Raw genomic sequence first — 22711 nt, forward strand, 5'->3', positions numbered from 1 at the left:
CTTTAAATTTTGTGATTTATGTATGTATTTTCACCCTTGGTTATTATTTTTCGTTTTTTAAATTATTTTTCGATAAAAGTATCTATATATTTTTTAAAATTTCTCATTTATTATTCATATATTCGTATTTAATTATTTATTTGTTTGTCTCTCGGAAGTAGATTTTTTTTTTAATTATTTGACTATTTGTTCATTTCTGGGGCACAGGGGGGTTGGGGAAATCACTGCATCAATCTGTAGAGCCGTGAACCACCACCCCCATGACCCCTACAGCCACACACTTGCCTTAAAGCCTGTGGGTTGGGGGGTGGGCACACCCTCTTTTATTTTTTGGAAGGGGGGGCGGGGCAGGGTGGTACTGGCCCCCATCTGAGGGGCACAGCGCTCTGGGCACCCTTATTCCCCTCCCTCTTGCACAAACACCCCCCCCAGGTGTTCTTCACACGCAATGGGCAGATCATTGGTAAGAAGGAGGCGCGGGTGCCGCCGGGGGGGTACTTCCCCACTGTGGGAATGCTGAGCAGCGGTGAGAAGGTGAAGGTGGACCTGCACCCCCTCAGTGGGTAAGGGGGGGGGGGGGGCACACCCCTCGCACTTTAATTCCCCCCCCCCCCAATGGAACTCCCTCTCTGTGTTGGTGGGGTTCCCTGTTCTGTCCCTCCCCCACCACCCTGGGAAGAGGGGATCAAGTTATTATGCCCCCCCCCCCATTGTTGTTCCCATTTTGCTGAATGTAATGCACCCCTCAAGGGTGGGGTGCTGGAGGGAGGCAGTGCCCCCCCCGTTTGCCAATGCACAGCTCTGTGCCCCCCCCCCCCCAATAAAGTATGTATCAGAGCTGCTCTCGCTCCTTTGTGACAGAGTGCTGCTGCCCCCCCTAACCCCCCCAAGTAACATGCCCATATCTGGGTGCTGCCTTCCCCCCCATTATAACGCTGTCCACCCCAATACACTATGTTCTCCCCCCAATACATAATGTCCCCTCCCCCAACAGTTCCCCCATATTTGTGTGTCCCCCCCGCGTAGTAGTGCTATGCATCTTGGGGTGACCCCCCCCACCTCAGGGTGCTGTGCCATGCAGTGGTCGCTCGGGGGGGGGGGCGGCGCAGCATCACTTTGGTGACAAAACTGACGATGGCGCGGGCAGGCTGCTCGGGGTCCAGCTCCGCAAAGAGGTGGCACGTGTTGCCCCCCGCCCCCCCAGCCTGCTTGGCCACGAAGCCGAAAATCCTGAGGGAGACGGGGGGGGCACAGTGCTCTGGCGGGGGGGCACAGAGCGAGGGGGGGGTCGGCTGTGCCCCCCCCCAGTACTCACGTGGAAGTGGTGCCGTCTGCATTCACCCATCTGTATGCACAGAACTGTCAGGGACGGTACCCCCCCCCCCCTCCCCAAATCTCCCATCTCCCTCAGATCATCACCTGCGGTCCTCGGGGTCAGTGCTGCAGAACGTGACGCTGCCCACGGGGTAATGGCGACGGAAGAAGAGCCTGGGACGGGAGGGAGGTAAAGGGGGGCAGCGGGTGCTCAGTGCAGGGCGGGGCCGTGGGGCGGGGCCGCGGGGCGCACTCCCACCTGCGCTGGCGGTCGGTGAGAGTGATGCCGCGCGCGGACACGTGGAAATGCGCGGTGCACTGCGGGGGGGGCGGCGCTCCGAGCACAGCGTCCGCCGCCATCGCCGCCGCGCGCGGTCCCGTGAGCGCCTCCGTGCGCACCGAACCCAAATAGCGCACACTGCAACCTGCGGGACAGCGCTTCGCCACCGCCCCATAGCACACGTCCCAGTACTGCTCCCATCCCCGTAACCCCCCCTTTCCCATTGCCCCCACATTCCCAGTAACCCCCCCGTTCCCAGTGCTCCCCCCCCCTTCCCAGCAGCCGCTCATCCCAATGCCCCCCGCCCCCACCTGCTCCCTGACGCAGCAGTTCGGCGGCGGTGCTGATGTTGGGGACCCCGGTGCCCCCCACCTCCTGTAGTAGATCTGGGGGTTGGGGGAGGGGGCACGGGGTGAGATCATGCGTGCCCCGCCCCCCCACCCGAAAGGAGGGACACGCGGCGTGGGGTTACAGGGTGGGGGGGGCACACACCAGTGCAGGGGATGCGCAGCGCACACGGCAGTGACATGGGCTGGATGGAGTGCTGCAGCACCAGCGCGGGGAGACTGCCTGCGGGGGGGGCACTGCCACGACAACTGCCACGGACTCTCCCATAGTCCCCCCCCCCCCTGGACCCCACTCCCATGGATCTCCCCACGGACCCTCCCACCAGAACCTCTCTCCACCACCCTCTCCGGGATCCTCCATCACGGACCCCTTCCCCCGTGGACTTCCACACGAATCTTCCATAGGACCCCCTCTCTGCCCCAAGACCCCCCCCCCCCCCCTCACCGAAATGCGGCTCCTCCGCCCCTCCCCGGATTTTGACGCCGCGCGGTCCCGTCTCGATGAGGAAATGGCGCACGAGGCACTCGCGGGGGTCCCCTGGGGGCGAAATGGGGCAGTGAGGAGAAGTGGGGGGGAGAGGGTCCCAGTGACGGAGGAAAGGGTCTATGATTTCTGGGTGAGGGGGGGACTTTGCTGATTTCTGCCCTCCCGGGGTCTCTCAGTACTTTGTTTCTTTCTGGGAGGGTCCCTGCCCGTACCTTTCCCGGCGGGGGGGCAGCCAGGGGGGGGCTGTGCCACGCGCAGCGCCAGCCCGTACCCCCCCCGGAAGGAGGTGCTGTCGCAGACGAGGAAGGCGCCGGGCTCGCGGTCCTTCAGCAGCGCCACGGCTAGGGGGCACAGCGCCACGGGAGGGGCCCTAATGAACGCCCCCCCCCTAGTTAAACCCCACGGACCTTGCTCCCGCGACATTCCCGGTTTGTACCAGAACCTGGACGTGTCCTGGGCGAAAGCGGGGGGGTCGGCCGCGGCGGGAGGCGGGAGGTCGTGCCCCCCCCTGGGGTGCTGCGCTCCTCTCGGGGAGGTCCCGACACGGGAGGGGCACAGTAAGAAGAGGGGGAGGGGAAGGAGGGAGAAGGGGAGGACTCCCCCTGGGGGTGGTCCTGAGTGGGGGAGTCCTGGGGGCTGCCGGGCTCTGTTAGGGGGATGGGGGAGCAGTGAGCCCCTGAGAGCCCCCCATAGTCCCCCACAAGAACCCACGCAACCCCCATTTTCCATAACCCCCATCACCCTGACTGCCTTCCCCAATGCCTCCTCCCCCCCAATACCCCCCACCCTCATAATGCCCTAAAGCCCTCTGCTCCCAACTCATCAAGTCCCCCATAAACCCCCCCTGGCCCCACCCTTCCCACGCCCCCCATTTCCCTCTTGCCGACCCCACCGCAGGGCCCCCCCGACCGTCCCATGAGCGCCCTATAGCCCCCAGCCCACCAATAGCCTCCTCCGTATTCCCCTGCAACCCCCCCACAACCCCAACACCCCCTCCCCGTAGCCCCCCCCATTCCCTACTACTCCCCGCACCCAGCCCGTATCCACTCTCAGCCCCACCGCCCCTGCCCACATCCCCCCCCCCCTCACCTCCCGCGCTCTCCCCGGGGCTCCCGGGGGTTCCACTTTTGGGGAGGGGCAGTCCCACAGGGAAGGGGCGTGGCTCGCAGAGGGGGCAGAGGGGCGTGACCAAAACAGACCCCGCCCCTTCAGACAGCGACCGCCGCGCGCGACGCCACCCCCCGTCCTCGACCCCGCCCCCCGGGCACGGACAGGGAGGGGGAGGGGCCAGGCTGGGGCGGCGCTGGAGGGCGTGGCCTAAGTGGGCATGGGCATGGGGTGCCATTGAGGTTTGGGTGCCATGGGGCATGGGGGCACTGTGGGGTGTCAGAGCACTGCTGTGGTGCGATGGGCTGCAAGGGGTCATCGGGGGGCTGTTGTAGGCACTATGAGGGACATGGGCACTGTGGGGCGCTGAGGCGCTGCTATGAGTTGACGGGGTGCTATGAAGTGACACATGAGTCCTATGGGCACTTTGTGTGCTATAGGGTGCCAGAGTGTCATAAGGCACAGTAGGTCTATAGGGTGTTGGGGGACTATAGGATGCTGTGGGGCTATATGGTGTCAGGGGGCTGTGGGGTGATGGGGGGCTGTATGATGCTGTAGGGCTGTAGGTCATTGGGGTACTATAGGGTGTCAAGGTGCTATAGGGGTGGGAAGGGCTGTAGGATGACGGGGGGCTATAGGATGCAGGGGGGGTACAGGATGTTGGGGGGCTGTGGGGTGTGGTGGGGGCACTATAGACTGTGGGGCTGCTATGGGGTGGTGTGGCACTACAAGGCACTGAGTCACTATAGGGTGTTGGGCTGCTATGGGGCATTAGGGAACAACAGGGTGCAGCAGTGCTATGGGGCACAGCATCACCATGAGGTGGTAGAGCACTATAGGACTCAAAGCAGCTGTGGGGCACAGGGTCCCTGTGGGGTGGCACAGTGCTATAGGGTGCTGCAGTGCTATGGTGCAAAGGGCAGCTATAGGGCATGGGGTCTCCGTGGAGCACTACATTGCCGTGGGGCACCAGAGTACTATAGGATGCTGCAGTGCTATGGGGCACAGGATCCTCGTGTGGGACAGGGCAGTTATGGGGTGCTGTGGTGCTATAGGATGCTGTGGTGCTATGGGACACGGGGCTGCTATGGAGTGCAGGGCCACTATGGGGCACTGCATCACTGTGGGGTGCCAAGGTGCTATGGGGCACAGGGTCTCCATGGGCCGCAGGGCTAATATAGGGCACAGGGGTTCTGTGTGGGGCACCAGGGGGGCTCTCCTCCTGCCCCCCCCCCAGCCCACAGCCTCCCAGCAGCTGCTCCAGCTCCCAGCGCTCTGCAGCCGTGGGGGGCGGGGGGTGCCCTGGAGAGCTCTGCAGCGGTGGGGGTGCAGCCGTGGAGGATTCCTCTTTCCATGGGGTGTCCCCGGGGGCCCCCTTGTCTTGCACGAGTGTGTGGGGGCTCTCCTCCTGTGGTCCCCCCTTCTGCATCAGGTCTGTGGGAACACAGCACCATTGGGGGGGATGGGAGGGGTCCCAGGGGCATCCCACTGGAGTTTGGGGCCCCATGGGATGGGGTCCTATTTGGGGTTTGCAGACCCACAGGGGCTGGAGGTCCCATTCAATTTTGGGGTCCCATAGGGTCCCCTTGCTTCCCATTGGGAACTGTGGTCCCACCGCATCCCGTCGGGGTTTGGGATCCCTCTGCTGTCCCACTGAGGGGCAGTACTGGGGTGGCCCTTGGTGTGGGGTACTGTTGGGGGGCAGGGAGTCCTGTGGGTGCTGGCCCCTCACCGTCACTGCTGTCCTGGTGCCGCACATTGAAGCCATGGAAGGAATCGCGCCGCACCGTGGGGTCCCATGTGCACAGATCCACACACACAGTGCCACAGGGGGATGCCCAACCTGGGGGGAGATGTGGGGGTGGGGTTATAGGGGCTATGGGGGTTTATTATGGGCTGTGGGGGTGCCCCCCTCACCTTCCACTTTGTCAGGACTAGATGAGAACACAAACTCCACGGCAGCATCGGGGGGGAAGCGCTCATCTGAGGGGGGAAAGTGGGAACTGGGGGTGTGCAGCCCCACACCGCAGCAGAGCCCCCACCCATTGAGTCCCCGTGAACCCCCATGACTCAATGGAACACCCCCCTGACCCCCTCCCCCCATAACCTCTGACTCCCCCCAAGCCCCAACCACCAATGAATGACACCAAACCACTATGACCCCTCCCTGACCTCATGACACCTAATGACCCCTGACCCCCAGGGACCCCATTGATTCCCCAACCCCAGAACCCAAACGACCCCATAACTCCCCAACCATTGACACCCCTGACCCCATCACCCCCAAGGCCCCCCTGACCCCGCCGTGCCCCACCCTCGCACGCCAAGTCCAGCTCCTCCTTGCACAGCTGCAGCCGCTGCCCCTGCAGCGCACACGTGTGGAACTGCGCCCGGAACACAGCGCGGCGCGCGGAGCCCCAGCGCTGGTAGCACTGCACCTGCACGCGTGTGGCACGTGGCACGCGTCACGGCACGCATCATGGCACGCGTCACGGCACACATCGTGGCACACACTGTAGCATGTTATATCACATCATATCGCATCACACACGTAACACACATCACAGCGTATCGCAGCATTTTCACACCTGCCATATCCACGTCACACACGTCCATGTCACATGCACACAGTACGGGGGGTCCTGCACTGCCCCCATCCCATTCCCCTGTTGTATGCCCGTTTGGCACTCCCCCCTTGCACACTCACCAGGACATCGCCCTTCAGCAGCAGCGCGGGCTCCAGGCTGATGCAGACACTCTGTGGGCCGGGGGCACTGCGGGGTGGGGGGGGAGGGGAGGGTTTGGGAACCCAAACTGGGGCAGGGGTTGGGGAGGTCAGGGGGCTCGGGTCCCCCCATGGGGTGGGGGCACTCACTATACGCCTGAGGTGTGCACCAGCTGCAGCGCCTGGTACAGCTTCAGGAATGGACGGAAGTCTGTGGGGCACAGCATGGGAAAGGGGGGTGTGGGGGCAGGGTTGAGGGCCACTTCCTGGGTGGAGTCACATTTGGGGATCACTTTAAAGGGGAAGGACCCCACTGTGGGGTCCCAATGGGGTGGGACACTCACCAGGCTGGAATCGGGGCAGGGGAGGCAGCAGCACATGGTGCAGAAATACAGGGCAGCTGTTCACCCGTGTGGCGCCCGACAGCAGCGCCCCAAAGTGCGCTATGTACCTGGGGGGCAGCGCCCCACATCAGCACCCCACAGTGCCATGCCCCAAACTGCATGCAGCCCAATACCACTCCACATCTCAGAAACAAGCATGTGCATCCAAACCTTACCCACCCAAACTCACACCCTGCACACCCCACACCTCTGCCCCCCAAATTCCACCTCCAACCCCCCTCCCCCCGCCCCTGTACCCCTCCCCACCTGCGCTGGGATGGCAGCATGTCACCCCCCACTCTCTCTTCACAGAACTGCTTCATGGTGGCGGTGCCCAAAGCCTGCTCCGCACTGTGGGATCAGCACAGCCCCACTGGGCCCCATAGATCCCTGCAGTCCCCGCCACTGTCCCCTGCAGCCCCATGCCCCAGAACTCTCCCATATCAGCCCCCATTCCCCATAAGTCATAGCCTCCCATAGCCCCCAGACCCCCCACCAATGCCTCCCCCAACCCTCAGCCCCCCCCACCTCCCATAACCCCCCAGATCCCCATCACTTCCACATACCCCGTAACTCCCCGCAACACCCAACGCTAACACCTCCCCCCATAATCTCGCCCTTCCCCACTCCATATCCCATATGTCATAGGCCCCCCCACCCTACACCTCATAGACCCAGCCAGCCCCCACCCTGCACCCCAATCCATAGACCCCACATCCCTCACCCCATACCCCATAGTTCTCTGCACCCCACTATGACCCCCCTACCTGGCGCAGACGTGGCTGTAGTGCATATACGCTGCCACCACGACGCCCACTTTCCCCCTGTTGCCCTGAGGGAGTTGTGGGTCAGCGCTCCTCAGCCCCCCATCTTACAATCCCCTGTGACACTCCACTCTCCCCAAGACTCCACAACCCCGAGGCCCTATATAGTCCTGCCCCTACAAACACCAAGGCCCTAAACCTCCCCCCCAACCCCAACCCCCCCCCACGATGCTGTGACCCCACCCCACGCACCCGGCAGTGCAGCACGGCCACACGGGGGGGCAGCGCACGCAGGCAGTGCTCCAACGCTTTGCAGATGGCGCACAGTGTGTCCAGGGGGGGGGCCAGCAGGTCTGGCCAGCCAAACTCCTGTACCTGCGGGTGGCCACGGAGTGACCCACAGCACGACCCATGTCCCTGACCCCACAGTCCGATCCCCCGAGGGCTCCACATCACGACCCATACTCCAACTCTGTGGCCCAAACCTCCCCAGGACCCCACACTCCAATCCCACACACCAACGCCACTGGAACCCCACATCTCAACCCCCACACTCCCCAAAACCCCACACTCCATGCCCCCCAGGACCCCAATGGTCCTGATTCCATAGCCCCAACCCCACACCATGGGACACCCTCGGACCCCCCCCCTGCAGTGCTGACCGTGGGGTGCAGGTGGATGAGGTCATGGCGCTTCTCTGAGAGGTTGAAGAGCTGCAGCAGAGAGGACACTGAGTCACAGCCCATGGTGGAGCCCCCCTCCCCCAACTGTCCCCAGGGATCCCCGGCCCATCTTTATGGGGCTCTGTGTCCCCAGCGTCCTGTTCCCCTCTGCCCCGAGGACCCCATGTCCTGTTCCCATGTCCCCCTGCTTTGACCCTACATACCCCCATGTCCCGTCCCCAATCCATCCTCACAGTCCCTTTCCCCATGTCCCCCAGTGTCCTATGTCCCATCCCCAGTCTCCACATACCATTCCAAGGACCACCCCCCCGCCCCCCCCTCACTGTGTATCCGTCACGGTGCCGCGCACGCAGGAGGAGTGCGACATCACGGAGATCTCCGTGGAAGCGCCGCTCATCCGTCCCCACCGGGAACCGCACTGCGATCATCCGCTCCGTCACATAGCTCAGCTCCGCAGGGGGGGCACTGGGCACAGCCGGGGGGGGCAGCCGGGGGGCAGCCTGGGGGCGTCACAAGGCAATAGATGGGGTCACTGGGGACTATATGGGGACACGGAGTCATGGGGGACTGTACAGGGACACGGGGGACTACATGGGGACACGGGGTCACGGAGAGATAAATGGGGCTATGGGGTCATGAGGGGTTACGAGGCTATAGGACATGGGTCCACATCCATGCTGGGGGGCAGGGGATGTGGGGACCGGTGATGGGGACAGTGCCCACAGAACCCCCCCCCTCCCCACATCCATCGCACCTGGGCAGGGAACGATGCTGCCAGGGGGCACTGGAGGGCAGACTTCTGTCCTGGGGGCACACAGAGCTCCAGTCCACACCCCACCCCAGTTCCAACCCCACCGCAATCCCACCTCAACCCTAACCCAATCCCATCCCAATCTCAATTCCACCCCAATCCCACCTCAACCCCCAACCCCAATCCCACCCGCCTCTCACCGGCTTCTCTCCATGCCTCGGTGGGGCAGTGTTTCTCCGCTGTGGGGCACACAGAGCTTAGGGGGCACTGTAGGGTGCGCCAACATTGCTGCAGGGTGGGGGTGGGGGTGCGGGTGGGGGTGGGCCCCAGCCCCATAACTTACCAGCTCGGGAGGGGGCGGGGGGTGGCACGGAGATGTGACCTACAGGGGCAGAACAGTTACTGTAGCTCCATAGAAAAAATCTGGCCCCATAGCGGGCCTCCAGCCCCACAGACGTTCCTTCCACAACCCACAACCCAAACCCCCAGGGGAACTGAGGCATGGAGCAGTGCTTCCCCCGCCCATGTCCGTCCGTCCATCCACTGTTTGTCCAGCTGCAGCCCCTGGCGCACAGCCAAGCGCTCTGCGTGGGGGCACAGGGACATCACGGGGATGTGGGGACAGGGAGTTGTGGGGAAGCAGGGACGTGGGTCTTTCTCTGCCTACAGAATCCCAGTGGCTCTGGGGACCTGGAGGGGGCATCCCTGGACCACCAAACATCACCGAATGTCACCCCATGGCCCCCATGCCCCCCCGGTCCTCACCTTGGCCTCACAGCGCTTATGGGATACGATCTTGCAGACTGTGGGGACAAGGACATAGGAACATGTGGACACATAACTTTGGGGCCACGGGCACACAAAGACATGGGTCATTGGGACACTGGGGACACATGGGGATACAGTGCTGCGTCACCTCGGCAGAGCAGCCCATGGGCGCCCACGCTGTCCTGACAGACGGCGCAGGACCGGGACCTCTTCCGGAACGACTTCTCCTGGAAAGTGTGGGGCGGCACCGGGGGGGACTGTGGGGCGGTATAGGGAGACAGCGAGGGAACGGGGAGACATGTGGACACAATGGGGATGTGGTGCTTGGGGATGACCCCCCCTGCTGCCTCCGTGTTTGTGACCCACATCCCCCACACGCAGTGTCCCTCTGCAGGAAGCAGTTCAGGCACAGCCCAGGAAATGGCCCTAGGGGGAGCGGGCGTGGGAAACGGGTGGGGGGGGACACAGAGCGGAGCGCACTCCCAGTGCACACTGTAGGGCAGCCTCACAAGGGAGAACACAGCAACGGGGTGAGAACACAGCAACGGGGTGAGAACACAGCAACGGGGTGAGAACACAGCAACGGGGTGAGAACACAGCAACGGGGTGAGAACACAGCAACGGGGTGAGAACACAGCAACGGGGTGAGCACACAGCAACGGGGTGAGCACACAGCAACGGGGTGAGCACACAGCAACGGGGTGAGCACACAGCAACGGGGTGAGCACACAGCAACGGGGTGAGCACACACCACACTTGTCTCCCCCAATGGGGGCACCTTGATCCCAAATGTGACCCTCTCTGCCCCATGTGTGTCCCCATCCCCGTGAAATTCCACTGCCCCTCAACTCTGTTCCCCCCCACTCCATCCTTGATCCCCAAACCCACAGATCTGCTTCCCCCTCTGCCCCCCTCCCCATGTCCCCACCACAAAAGGAGCTGCAACGCAAAGTGTGACCCACTCTTCCCCCCCACAGTCCAAATCTGCAGTGCCACTTCCCACCCCATTTCTGATCCCAAACCCCATAGAGCTGTCCCTCCACTCACAGCCTACCAGTGACTGTTTTAACCCCAGGAGTACACTATCACCTGACATGTGTCCTCAATCCCTGTGGACTTTCAACCCCCCATAATCCCCCACCCCTCCCCAGTCCCCCATCCTGGTCCTCATGTCATTGCCCCACAGTGCCCCCACCCCACACATGACAGACCCCATCGTCCCATCTGCACGATCCACCACGGAGTTCCTATTATACCATATATCCCCCCACACTGTGCCACCCATCCCTCCACTCCCACACGTGACCACACCTCACCCCACGACCCCCCCACTAGAGACCCCTACAAATGTGACGCACTTCTAAGATTCCAACGTGGGACCCTCTTATACGCCCTCAAACCCCCTCTCACGTAACACCCCCCCCCTCCCCCCATTCCCACACATACTCAACTCATGCGATGCCGCGCGGGACTCCCCCAACCCCCATCCACGCCCTCCCCACCCTCCCGTGTCCTCCCCCTCGTCTCCCTGTACCGGGTGGGGTTCTCTCCGCCCCAGGACCCGCAGGAGACCCCCCACGGCCCCACGTGGGTTCATGGCGATGCGCACGGCACTCGGGAGGCGGTGTGTCTAGGGGGGGCCCGCGCTCCACCCGCTGCTGCCGTTTCCCGTCCGAAGTGCCCCCCCGCAAGGTGGAGGAAATGGGGAGGGAGGGGTCGGACCCACACCATGGCCCCACCCCTTTCACCGCCCCCCTGCCCCACTTCAGGGCTGTTTAACCCCTTCGGGGCCAGAGGGGAGACGAGTGGAAGCCCCCTCCATGTGGTCATGGAGTGTTGTATGGAGTGCCCTATAGGGCTGCGGTCGGGGGGACATCCCCTCACGGGGATGCTCCCATAACCCACATTGCACCTCCACTCTGCAGCCCCCCCAATGCTACCACAGAGCTCAGAACTCCACAGTCCCATACCCACAATGGTTCAAGGACTTTGCTGCCTGAACATCTCATTTCTTCTCTGTTCCGTCCCCCGGTGGAACCACAGCCCCCAGCCTACACAATGTGGCTGCCGCTCCCCTTCCTCCTCGGGGGAGGTCCCTCTGATTGGAGCTTCATCCACACATCGATGACATTTCTGTCTCTGAGGCTGTGAAACAGTAAAAGTTCAGCACAGGTAGCGTGAGCGGGGGGGGAAGACGCATACACCCCCGTGGGGTCTGATGACACTGTAGATGTCCCCTCCTGGGTGAAAGTGAACGTTTCTTTGTCCTCTTCCTGCAACAGAACCATCAAGAATGTACCTTTCCCCTCTAACACAACTGTTGTCCATGGCCGTGTGGCTGCTCGCCAAAGAGTGGTGACGTTGGCCACATTCGTGACGGCAGCTGCTGGCGGGGCTCTGTGGCAGCATTCAGGCACCAAGAACCGATTGTTCATCGCCACCTTCTGTCTGGTTTCCGAAGTGGGAACACAGACAGGTTCTATGGGGTGTGCGTCCTGGACTTCATCAGTCCGTTCTCTCTGAGCTCTATGACATGAGAATTCCTGCGTTGTGGTGCAGCAGAAATGGGGAACTGTGGTACAGAGCGACCTTTGATTCAAGGAGCGCACTGTAAAGCATCGCTATTTCTTTGGGGTCTGGGACTGACGCTTGAGCCAGAAGACTGCATGCCGCCATGCAGGTGAGCACCAGGTTTGCCTATTGAGGACGCCTGCAAAGGCAAAGCAGCACAAAGAAGGAGGTGCTACAGAAGGAAGGAAAGGGAATGCTCACCTGCCTCTGAGGACTGAGGCTCACAGGGAAAGAGCACTGAAAGAGGGATCTCTAACAAAAGACCCTTCCTCAGTGGCAGTCAGCACTGGGAGCACAGGTGGAAGCAGTTCAGCTGGGGGAGAGGATACATGGTTCCACAGCTCCCTACCCACATTTAAGGGCTGACTGCCACAGGAGTAGGATCTCTACCTGCAGTCTACCTGCCATGCACTGTGAGGTGAGCTCCAGTCCTCAAGAAAGGATACGCGATTCCTTCTTTATCACTGAATTGTGATCTCCGCATTTCTTGGGGGGTTGGACACTGCTTGAAGGCAGCTGTAAGCACCCTAAGGCTGCAGCAGGCTGACTGCATTCTGCAGTTCCGGGAATGCTCTTTTCCACGAAGAGATTCTGTGTCCTCATGATCCAGTTTGAACATTTCCTGTTAATTCTTGATTGTCTGCAGATTTCTAAGGGCCATAAACTCCACCTTTTATTGCACACCAAAAAAAGCAAAAATAAATGCTTTTCTTGTACTCCATATTTAGTAAACAAATGCATGAAAACACAAACAAAATGGAGACTGAGAGGACATCCCTATAGCCCTGTGCTTTCTGCTAACGAGCCGTTGCTTCGTAACCATTACACTGCCACAGTTGTAGGAGTTTGGTGCGTGAATGTTAAACAACAGTGTAACTGATACTGGCAAAACAAAACAAAAAAAACCCCAAACAAACAAAAAGCATGACCACGCCAATTTTTTGACCATTTTCTACAGATATTCATGAAGACTTAACACAGGTTTCTTGGGTTTGAAAAAGATTTCCTTGAGTACATTCATGGTTCATTTTGTTTATTTATACGTTTCCGCCCATCTCCTAAATGTGATCTTCTCTGACATCAAAAGGAGAACGGAACGTCAGGGGCGGCGCTACGGATCCGCGTCAGTGCCGAAGAAGTTCTTTACGCGGTCTCTGCTGCCGCCGCGTGGACACTGCGCAGAACTGCCACGAGGTTGTTTGGTCACGGTGGCAACAGAACGCATGCGCGAAGAAGCAGCGAACGTACGTTCTGATCGCTCAGCGCTGTTGTAGTTCAGTGGTGGTGCTCTCAGTGCAGGTGTGTACAGGTGGGGTGGGGTTGTGGGGCCCATCCTGTGCTGAGATGGTTGTCAGCCACTACACTACCAAACTGGAAGACACCACGTAAGCTGGGTGACACTGTGAGTACTGAAGCTCCTGCTTCTTGAGTAAATGGGAAGCGTGGCTTTTTGATAACAGTACCTATAGAGCCCTAGAAGTGGGGCTGAATGCAGTGCAGTCAGCACACAGAACTGCAAAGCGACCCTGCTAACTGATGCAGGGCTGTTTGGGAACCCTATGAACCTATGCACAGCCAGTCCGCCAATCTTTATCATGCTTACTCCTCAGAACGATACTACGCATGCACAAAAAATTTTTATAACATAATCAAACTGCTGCTTCCTCTGAAGTACCGGCGAGCAGCTCGTTTGTGGCCCGCCAGACCAACAATGTTTGCCGCCTCCACGTTTAGTATTCCGCCTCTTTTTTCTTGCCTCTTATGTGCTGATGGCGATTCCGATGCGGGAAGCGGCCATTTTCATTCGGTTTTCCCCTATGCACGCCGAGGGCACCCAATTGGCTGGTCTCCGCACGAGAGCACCAGGAGCCTGGCCGGGCCACGGGCACACGCAGTAGCCACCACAACTATCACCAGGAACAGCATCTCCCCCCCCCAACCAACACCAGGAACAGCATCTCCCCCCCAACAACAACACCAGCAACATCACCTCCCCCCCAAAAACTAACACCACCAACAGCATCTCCCCCCAACCAACACCGCCAACAGCATCTCCCCCTCATCCCCTTTCTCTCCCACCCCCACCTCCGTGTCTTCTCTCAGTATGACTCCCTGATCTCACCCCCAGTGATACCTCAACATCACCCCAGTGATAGCAATGTCCCCCCAAAAACGTCATCTTCCAGCATCTCCCCAGTGTCACTCCTTGACTTCAACCCCCACTGATACCCCAACATGACCCCCCCATGTCACTGCTTTTTGTCACCCTCCAACAGTGTCACCCCAAATCTCACCCACGTCTCTCCTCAATGTGACCCATAGCAGTCCCACAGTGCCCCATCACGTTATGACCCCCGGGAGGCGGCAAAGCGCCGGAAAGCAGAGAGCAGAACATGGCAGCAGGGGGTGGGACAGGCAGTGCCAGCAGGGCGTCCCCTGCACCAAAGGGCACTGTGCCTCTCCCCCACCGCTGCCTCTCTCCAGCTGTGCTTCTCCCCAGGGTCTGCAAGGGTTTGTTCCATTGCTGCACCGCATCTGCGTGGCCAGCGCAGGACACGGAGCCCAAGTGGAACTCCTGCTCGCACAACAGCTCTTGGTTTGGTGCCCTGACACAGCTCCCAACAGTGTCACCCCAAAATGTCACCCCACAGCCACTCCCTGATTCCACCCTCAGTGGTTCTCCAACATCACTCCCAGCATGACCTCATCATCCACACCCCACATCAGTCCAAAACAGTGCCCCCAGTAACATTCCCAGCATCTCTCTCCTAAGTCCCACCCAGTGTCACTTCCCAACATCACAACAATGTTACTGTGTCCCTCGGGGATGTCCCCAGGAGCGTCACCCCCACATCACTCCTTGCTGTTAAACATCAGTGGTATTCCAACATTACCGCACCACTTTGCTCTCCAGTGTCCCCCCAATATAACCGCAGTACCATCCCTCAGTGTCACCCATCAGTGCCACCCCAACCAACACCAGGAACAGCATCTCCCCCCCCCAACCAACACCAGGAACAGCATCTCCCCCCCCCAACCAACACCAGGAACAGCATCTCCCCCCCCCCAACCAACACGAGGAACAGCATCTCCCCCCCCAGCCAACACCAGGAACAGCATCTCCCCGCCAACACCACCAGCGACAGCATCGCCCCCCCCAGCAACACCACCAGCGACAGCATCGCCCCCCCCAGCAACACCACCAGCGACAGCATCGCCCCCCCCAGCAACACCACCAGCGACAGCATCGCCCCCCCCAGCAACACCACCAGCGACAGCATCGCCCCCCCCAGCAACACCACCAGCGACAGCATCGCCCCCCCCAGCAACACCACCAGCGACAGCATCGCCCCCCCCAGCAACACCACCAGCGACAGCATCGCCCCCCCCAGCAACACCACCAGCGACAGCATCGCCCCCCCCAGCAACACCACCAGCGACAGCATCGCCCCCCCCAGCAACACCACCAGCGACAGCATCGCCCCCCCCCCAGCAACACCACCAGCGACAGCATCGCCCCCCCCCCAGCAACACCACCAGCGACAGCGTCTATCCCCCCCAACCAGCACCACCACCAGCGTCTCCCCCAACCAGCACCACCACCAGCGTCTCCCCCAACCAGCACCACCACCAGCGTCTCCCCCAACCAGCACCACCACCAGCGTCTCCCCCAACCAGCACCACCACCAGCGTTTCCCCCAACCAGCACCACCACCAGCGTCTCCCCCAACCAGCACCACCAACAGCGTCTCCCCCAACCAGCACCACCAACAGCGTCTCCCCCAACCAGCACCACCAACAGCGTCTCCCCCAACCAGCACCACCAACAGCGTCTCCCCCAACCAGCACCACCAACAGCGTCTCCCCCTCATCCCCTTTCTCTCACCCCCACCTCCGTGTCTTCTCTCAGTATGACACCCTGATCTCACCCCCAGTGATACTTCAACATCACCCCAGTGATAGCAAACAATGTCCCCCCAAAAACGTCATCTTCCAGCATCTCCCCAGTGTCACTCCTTGACTTCAACCCCCACTGATACCCCAACATGACCCCCCCATGTCACTGCTTTTTGTCACCCTCCAACAGTGTCACCCCAAATCTCACCCACGTCTCTCCTCAATGTGACCCATTAGCAGTCCCACAGTGCCCCATCACGTTATGACCCCCGGGAGGCGGCAAAGCGCCGGAAAGCAGAGAGCAGAACCCGGCAGCGGGGGGTGGGACAGGCAGTGCCAGCAGGGCGTCCCCTGCACCAAAGGGCACTATGCCTCTCCCCCACTGCTGCCTCTCTCCAGCTGTGCTTCTCCCCAGGGTCTGCAGGGTTTGTTCCATTGCTGCACCGCATCTGCGTGGCCAGCGCAGGACACGGAGCCCAAGTGGAACTCCTGCTCACACAACAGCTCTTGGTTTGGTGCCCTGACACAGCTCCCAACAGTGTCACCCCAAAATGTCACCCCACAGTTACTCCCTGATTCCACCCTCAGTGGTTCTCCAACATCACTCCCAGCATGACCCCATCATCCACACCCCACATCAGTCCAAAACAGTGCCCCCAGTAACATTCCCAGCATCTCTCTCCTAAGTCCCACTCAGTGTCACTTCCCAACATCACTACAATGTTACTGTGTCCCTCGGGGATGTCCCCAGGAGCGTCACCCCCACATCACTCCTTGCTGTTAAACATCAGTGGTATTCCAACATTACCGCACCACTTTGCTCTCCAGTGTCCCCCCAATATAACCGCAGTACCATCCCTCAGTGTCACCCATCAGTGCCACCCCACCCAACGCCAGGAACAGCACCTGCCCCCCCCACCCAACGCCAGGAACAGCACCTGCCCCCCCCACCCAACGCCAGGAACAGCACCTGCCCCCCCACCCAACGCCAGGAACAGCACCTGCCCCCCCCCCCAACCAACACCACCAGCAACCGCCTCTCCCCCCCTACACAACACTAGCAACAAAATCTCCCATCACTGAACAGCACCAGGAACAGCGTCTCCCCCCCAACCCCAACACGACCAACAGCGTCTCCCCCCCAACCCCAACACGACCAACAGCGTCTCCCCCCCAACCCCAACACGACCAACAGCGTCTCCCCCCCAACCCCAACACGACCAACAGCGTCTCCCCCCCAACCCCAACACGACCAACAGCGTCTCCCCCCCAACCCCAACACGACCAACAGCGTCTCCCCCCCAACCCCAACACGACCAACAGCGTCTCCCCCCCCAACCCCAACACGACCAACAGCGTCTCCCCCCCCAACCCCAACACGACCAACAGCGTCTCCCCCCCCAACCCCAACACGACCAACAGCGTCTCCCCCCCCAACCCCAACACGACCAACAGCGTCTCCCCCCCCAACCACAACACGACCAACAGCGTCTCCCCCCAAACCTCCGTGTCTTCTCTCAGTATGATTTCCTGATCTCACCCTCAGTGATACCTCAACATCACCCCAAGTGATAGGAAACAATGTCCCCCCAAAAACGTCATCTTCCAGCATCTCCCCAGTGTCACTCCTTGACTTCAGCCCCCACTGATACCCCAACATAACTCCCTGATGTCACTGCTGTTTGTTATCCTCCAACGGTGTCACCCCACATCTCCCCCACATCTCTCCTCAATGTGACCCATAGCAGTCCCACAGTGCCCCATCACGTTATGACCCCCGGGAGGCGGCAAAGCGCCTGAAAGCAGAGAGTAGAACACGGCAGCAGTAGGTGGGACAGGCAGTGCCAGCAGGGCGTCCCCTGCACCAAAGGGCACTGTGCCCCTCCCCCACCGCTGCCTCTCTCCAGCTGTGCTTCTCCCCAGGGTCTGCAGGGTTTGTTCCATTGCTGCACCGCATCTGCGTGGCCAGTGCAGGACACGGAGCCCAAGTGGAACTCCTGCTCGCACAACAACTCTTGGTTTGGTGCCCATCACAGTCCCCCAGGTTCAGCCCCAATGTGTCACCCCAATATTACTCCCTGATGTCCTCCCACCAGGTGAGGCCCTAAAGTCACCCCCCACCGTTCGTGCCCCACATCAACCCAACAACATCAGCCCAAAGCATCACTGCCCTACAGGAACCTAACGCTCTCAGCCCCCAGCATCCTCCCCCAACATCCCTTCCTGATGTCACCTCAGCATCGCCCCACAGCATCTCCCCATAACAGCACCCCCCCATAACTGGATGGACAGCACAGCATAACAGCATAACAACCATCTCCCATAAAATGAAAATAATGCCCAAATACAACAAACATGGACACAAGCACCAAAGAGAAAAACTACCCTACCTTGGAAGATCACCAGTACGTAGAGAGCTCCAGGAAGAACTGCTCAGCTCCACTTCCTGCCCTTAAATGAGGGCAGGGAAGGGGTGGTCCTGGCCCCTCCCCTTCCTGTCATCAGCGGCATTGCAAACACCTGAGCTCCCCAGGTTTGGCCCGCCCCCCCACCACGTGCGCTGTCACTGCTCCAAGTCCTCTCTCAGCATTTCCTCTGCACCCCTAGCATCACCCCAACATCACCACTATAGTGTCACCCAAACATCATCACTACAGCATCACCCCAACAGCGTCACCCCAACAGGGTCACCCCAATATCACCACTACAGCGTCACCCCAACATCATCACTACAGCATCACCCCAACAGTGTCACGCCAACATCACCACTACAGTGTCACCCTACAGCGTCACCCAAACATCGCCCCCCAGTGTCACTCCTAATCACCCAAATGTCATCTCAGCGTCACTCTCTGGTGTCACCCCAATTTCACCCCCACTGTCACTCCCTGGTGTCACTCCCCCAGTATTACCCCAACATCACTGCTGCTGTCACCCCACACTGTCCCCCTGTCCTCCAATCCCCATGCTGTACCCCTGTCCCTCCATCCCTCCCCAGCCCCCATCCCTGCTGTATCCCCCCCGTTCCCCCATGTCCCTCTGGTCCCACCTGCTTGCTCTGACCCCCAACTGCAGTGCAGTGCCCCATGAGTGGTTCTGTGTCACCTTTGGTGTCACCTCCACCAGCATCTTCAGGGACAGTCCAGCGCTGTGTCCCCTGTCTCCTATGTCGCCACGTGCGCCCCACGTCCCCCCATGTCTCCGTGTCCCCTCTGTGCCCTCATGTACCACCATGACCTCACCGTGGCTTTGGCACACAGCATGGGGTGGCCCACATGGCACAGCAGTGTCCCCACCTCTGTCCCTGCTGTCACCAGAACTGTCACCACCACCTCCACACAACTGATGGACACCAGGGATGTGCCTCTGGGGGATGTGGGGACACTGGGGACACTGGGGGTGACACTGGGGACACACTGACATTGAGGACAGTGGGGAGATATTGAGGGGACATTGTGGGTAAGCTGATGGTGTGGCAACACCGGGGCATGGGGACATGGAGAGGGACACTGTGGGGATCCAGGGGGATGCGGGGACACTGTGGACGTTGGGGAGACACTGCGGATGTTGTAGAGACATCGTGGAGCAGTGGGGGATGTGGGGACACTGGGGCAGTAATGGGGGAGCTCATCCGTTGTTCATCCCCCCCTGCTGGACAGGCAGACCTGGTTTATTTTAGTTTATTCACACCTGTATGGGAACTGTCAGCCATTACTTACACCTGTATGGGAACTGTCAGTCACAGCCCTAGCTGTGATGGAGCACCTGGTGAGGGGGGCGTGGCCAGCCCTGGGAGCACAGGTGGGAGCAGTTGAGCCGTGGGAGGGGATAGGAGGAGATCCCTGGCTCCACCCCCCCCTGCCCTCATTTAAGGGCCGGCAGCCGCAGAGGCAGCATCTCAGCCTGGAGCTGCTTCCTATGGAGCCTGTGGGTGAATGCTGCTCCTTGGAGTAAGGTCAGTGATTTCTGTTTTGGTTTTGGGTTATGCTTTTTGTCATTCTGAGGCTCTGATTCTGGTTTAAGGGAGCTGTGTTTGCTCTCTGTGTTCTTTCTATGCCCGTCCTTTTTTCTGTAAGGGAGGTGCTGGGGTTACTTCTTTTTCTCTGAACTGGTGATGGAGGAGCTGCTGTTTATTCTGTTCTTTCACTACTGCCTCATTTTTGGAACGCTTCAATCAGCCCCAGGGTAACGCTGCTCAGCTGATAGAGCACTGCAGCTCTGAGAATGTCTGGGGCTTATGCCCTTTTCTATAAAGGGGTTCAGTATTCTCACAATCTTTTTTGTTCTTCTTTTTAAAGCATTTTTTTTTTTTTTCTGGTTAAGCCTTTGTTTCTTCTTTTACAGTTTTCATCTCATCATCTCCACCTTGGGGTCCTGAACTTTGCTTCTGCATCATCCCAGTCTGTTTTACAACTGTGATAAATGGTGCTCTATATCAGCTCAGGTGGAGTATTGTTTAAAGGCATTTTGTGACTCGTTATCACATAATGAATTAAGTTATGTGTTTCTTTGTTCTGATCTTTTTTTACAGCTCAGTGGTGTTTAAGGCTTGCTGGGACTCCTCTAATTGATGGTGTAAGTATTGTGAGATCTGCAGAGCAGGAAATGGAACATCACGAACCCCTCATTTGTGCATCACTTGTATGCAGGCAGGTTTTCTGCTGGCCGTGGTAAGAGATGAAATGGGGTTACAAGTGTTCCTTTCTTAGAGGAGCGCTTTTGTGTAAGAGGTGCTGCTCTACAAGTGCGGGGCAGTGCCTTCATTGCTGTTCTGTGTCCAACAGGTGGCTATGGGGAGCTGCAGCACTCCTGGGGATACAGCAGCTGCACTGAGGAACGTGGGGTGCTCCATGAAAGCAGTGAGTAAAACAAAGCTGCATCTCCTGGAATGGCTCAGAACTGGACTTTGCTGACTGGTAACTGGTCACCCACAAAGGTAAGGACAGCACGCACTCACTGCTGTTTTTCTATCACCTAGCATGGCACAATGTAGTCCTCCCAGAGCTTTTTCCCTGTGCTTTAGGGTACCTAAAAGCTGCCTGTCCTTTTCATTTTCCTCCTGGGTGTTGTCCTTGCCCTTTCCCTTGTCTTTCTTTGCCTTGTTCTTCTTCCCTTTGTGCTGTCTCCTTACTTTTGCTCGGTCTTTCTCCTGGCATCACACTCTTGGCCCCTGAGTGCATTCCTTGCACTGTTCCCCTTCCATGTCCTGTGCTTTCCCTGCTTCTCCTCCTTGTCCTTTGCCTTTTCCCTGGGCATTTTAGCGCCGTTCTCCTGTCCCAGCTCTGGGCCTTTTGGCGTTGCTCTCTTTGCCCCATAGCGCGTTCCCTGGGCTTTCTCTGTTTCTCCTCATTGTCTTTTGCCCTTTCCCTGGGCTTTTTAGCGCCGTTCTCTCGTCCCAGCTCTGGGCCTTCATTTGGCGTCGCTCTGTTGTCCCTGTAGCGCATTCCTTGCACCGTTCCCCTTCCATGCCCTTGGCTTTAGTGCATTCCTCATGCCATTCTCCTTGCCCTCATCTTTGCTGTGTCTTTCCCTGGTTCTTCTCCTTCCCTTGGCCCAGCTCTGGCCCTTTTCTTTGCACTGCTCTCTTGTCCCTGTAGTGCAGTCCTTGCGCCGTTCCCCTTTCATCCCCAGGGCGTTCCCTGTGCTGTTCTCCTTTGTTCTTCCCTTGCCTTTCCCTGCACCATTCTCCTTGTCTTTCTTTTGTTTCATCTCTCTCTGGGATTTCACTTTGGTTTTTCCTTGCCTGGGTGTTCTGCTTACCTTTGCCTCCCTGGGATGCGTTGGAGGCAGCTTTGATTTTAATCATCACCTGAACTGTAATCTTAATGGGAGCTCTAAAGGTAATTGTAATTGTGCAGTGTAACCCTAAACCCAATGCTAATTGTCTTTTTCCTACTTATCTCTGTTAACCCTCTTTAACAATATCTAGATCCTCCAATAACACCGCTTGCCTGGAGCACTGCAGCCAGAGTCCAGCAGCCGGACCTCGGCCTACAGCAGTCAGCGTCAAGACCCTGCGCTTCCTGACTCTACTGAGCCTCTGTATCCCTGCTGCCCCCACCCCTCTCCCTCCCATCTCCCAGGCCCTATTTTGAAGGGAGCTGTGCAGCTGCGGGACTGGGCGGCCCACAGAAGGTAATTCCTCAGAGCCCCGCACGCTGGGATGGAGCTGTTCCACTGTAGGTGCAGTAGAGCCCGGGGATCGCACCAACAGGAGCACTTGGTGAGTTTCCTGGGAGCTGTCAGCAGGCAGACTTGTTGGTTCTCCCATACTGCGTCCTGACCTTCCACGTGTCTCAGCAGCGCTTCTCTGAGGATCCGCTGCACCATCTTTCCCAGCACAGAAGTGAGATTGAGGGGTCGGTGGTTCCTGGGGTTATCCTTTGTCTGTGTTTTCGTAAGAGGTGTAATGCTGCCTTTATTCTTCTCACCAGGGACTTCACCTGATTGCTCTGACTTCAAACACCATTGAGAGCAGCTCTGCGACTCCATCAGCTCGTTCCTCAGGACTCCAGGATACGTCTCATCGGGACCCGTAGACTTTGGGATGCTCCGGTTCCCCAGGCGGTTCGGTACCTGATCTCGGCTCACGGTGGGGGGTGGGCGGCATTGCTTCCCCAGTCCTCATATCCCA

At 59.4% G+C, this 22711-nt stretch overlaps 1 protein-coding gene across 1 annotated transcript; it reads right to left on the minus strand.

The window, feature by feature from the left end:
* Positions 1-992: 992 nt before the first annotated feature.
* On the minus strand, positions 993-9977 carry LOC136055892 (tensin-2-like). The gene is given in 27 exon segments (XM_065747760.1): positions 993-1230; positions 1316-1345; positions 1420-1488; positions 1574-1739; positions 1906-1980; positions 2087-2164; positions 2387-2479; positions 2641-2769; positions 2836-2922; positions 2925-3074; positions 3518-4969; positions 5268-5378; positions 5453-5518; positions 5850-5973; positions 6243-6309; positions 6411-6471; positions 6605-6711; positions 6911-6994; positions 7411-7475; positions 7660-7782; positions 8070-8120; positions 8414-8585; positions 8851-8894; positions 9042-9080; positions 9185-9223; positions 9607-9644; positions 9758-9977. Coding segments are annotated over 27 exon segments (3939 nt in total). The 3' UTR covers positions 993-1031.
* Positions 9978-22711: the final 12734 nt, after the last annotated feature.

The sequence above is a fragment of the Cyrtonyx montezumae genome, unplaced genomic scaffold (assembly GCF_038088225.1).
Source record: "Cyrtonyx montezumae isolate F1298 unplaced genomic scaffold, pur_monq_1.0 scaffold_49, whole genome shotgun sequence".
In the NCBI taxonomy this organism is placed as follows: domain Eukaryota; kingdom Metazoa; phylum Chordata; class Aves; order Galliformes; family Odontophoridae; genus Cyrtonyx; species Cyrtonyx montezumae.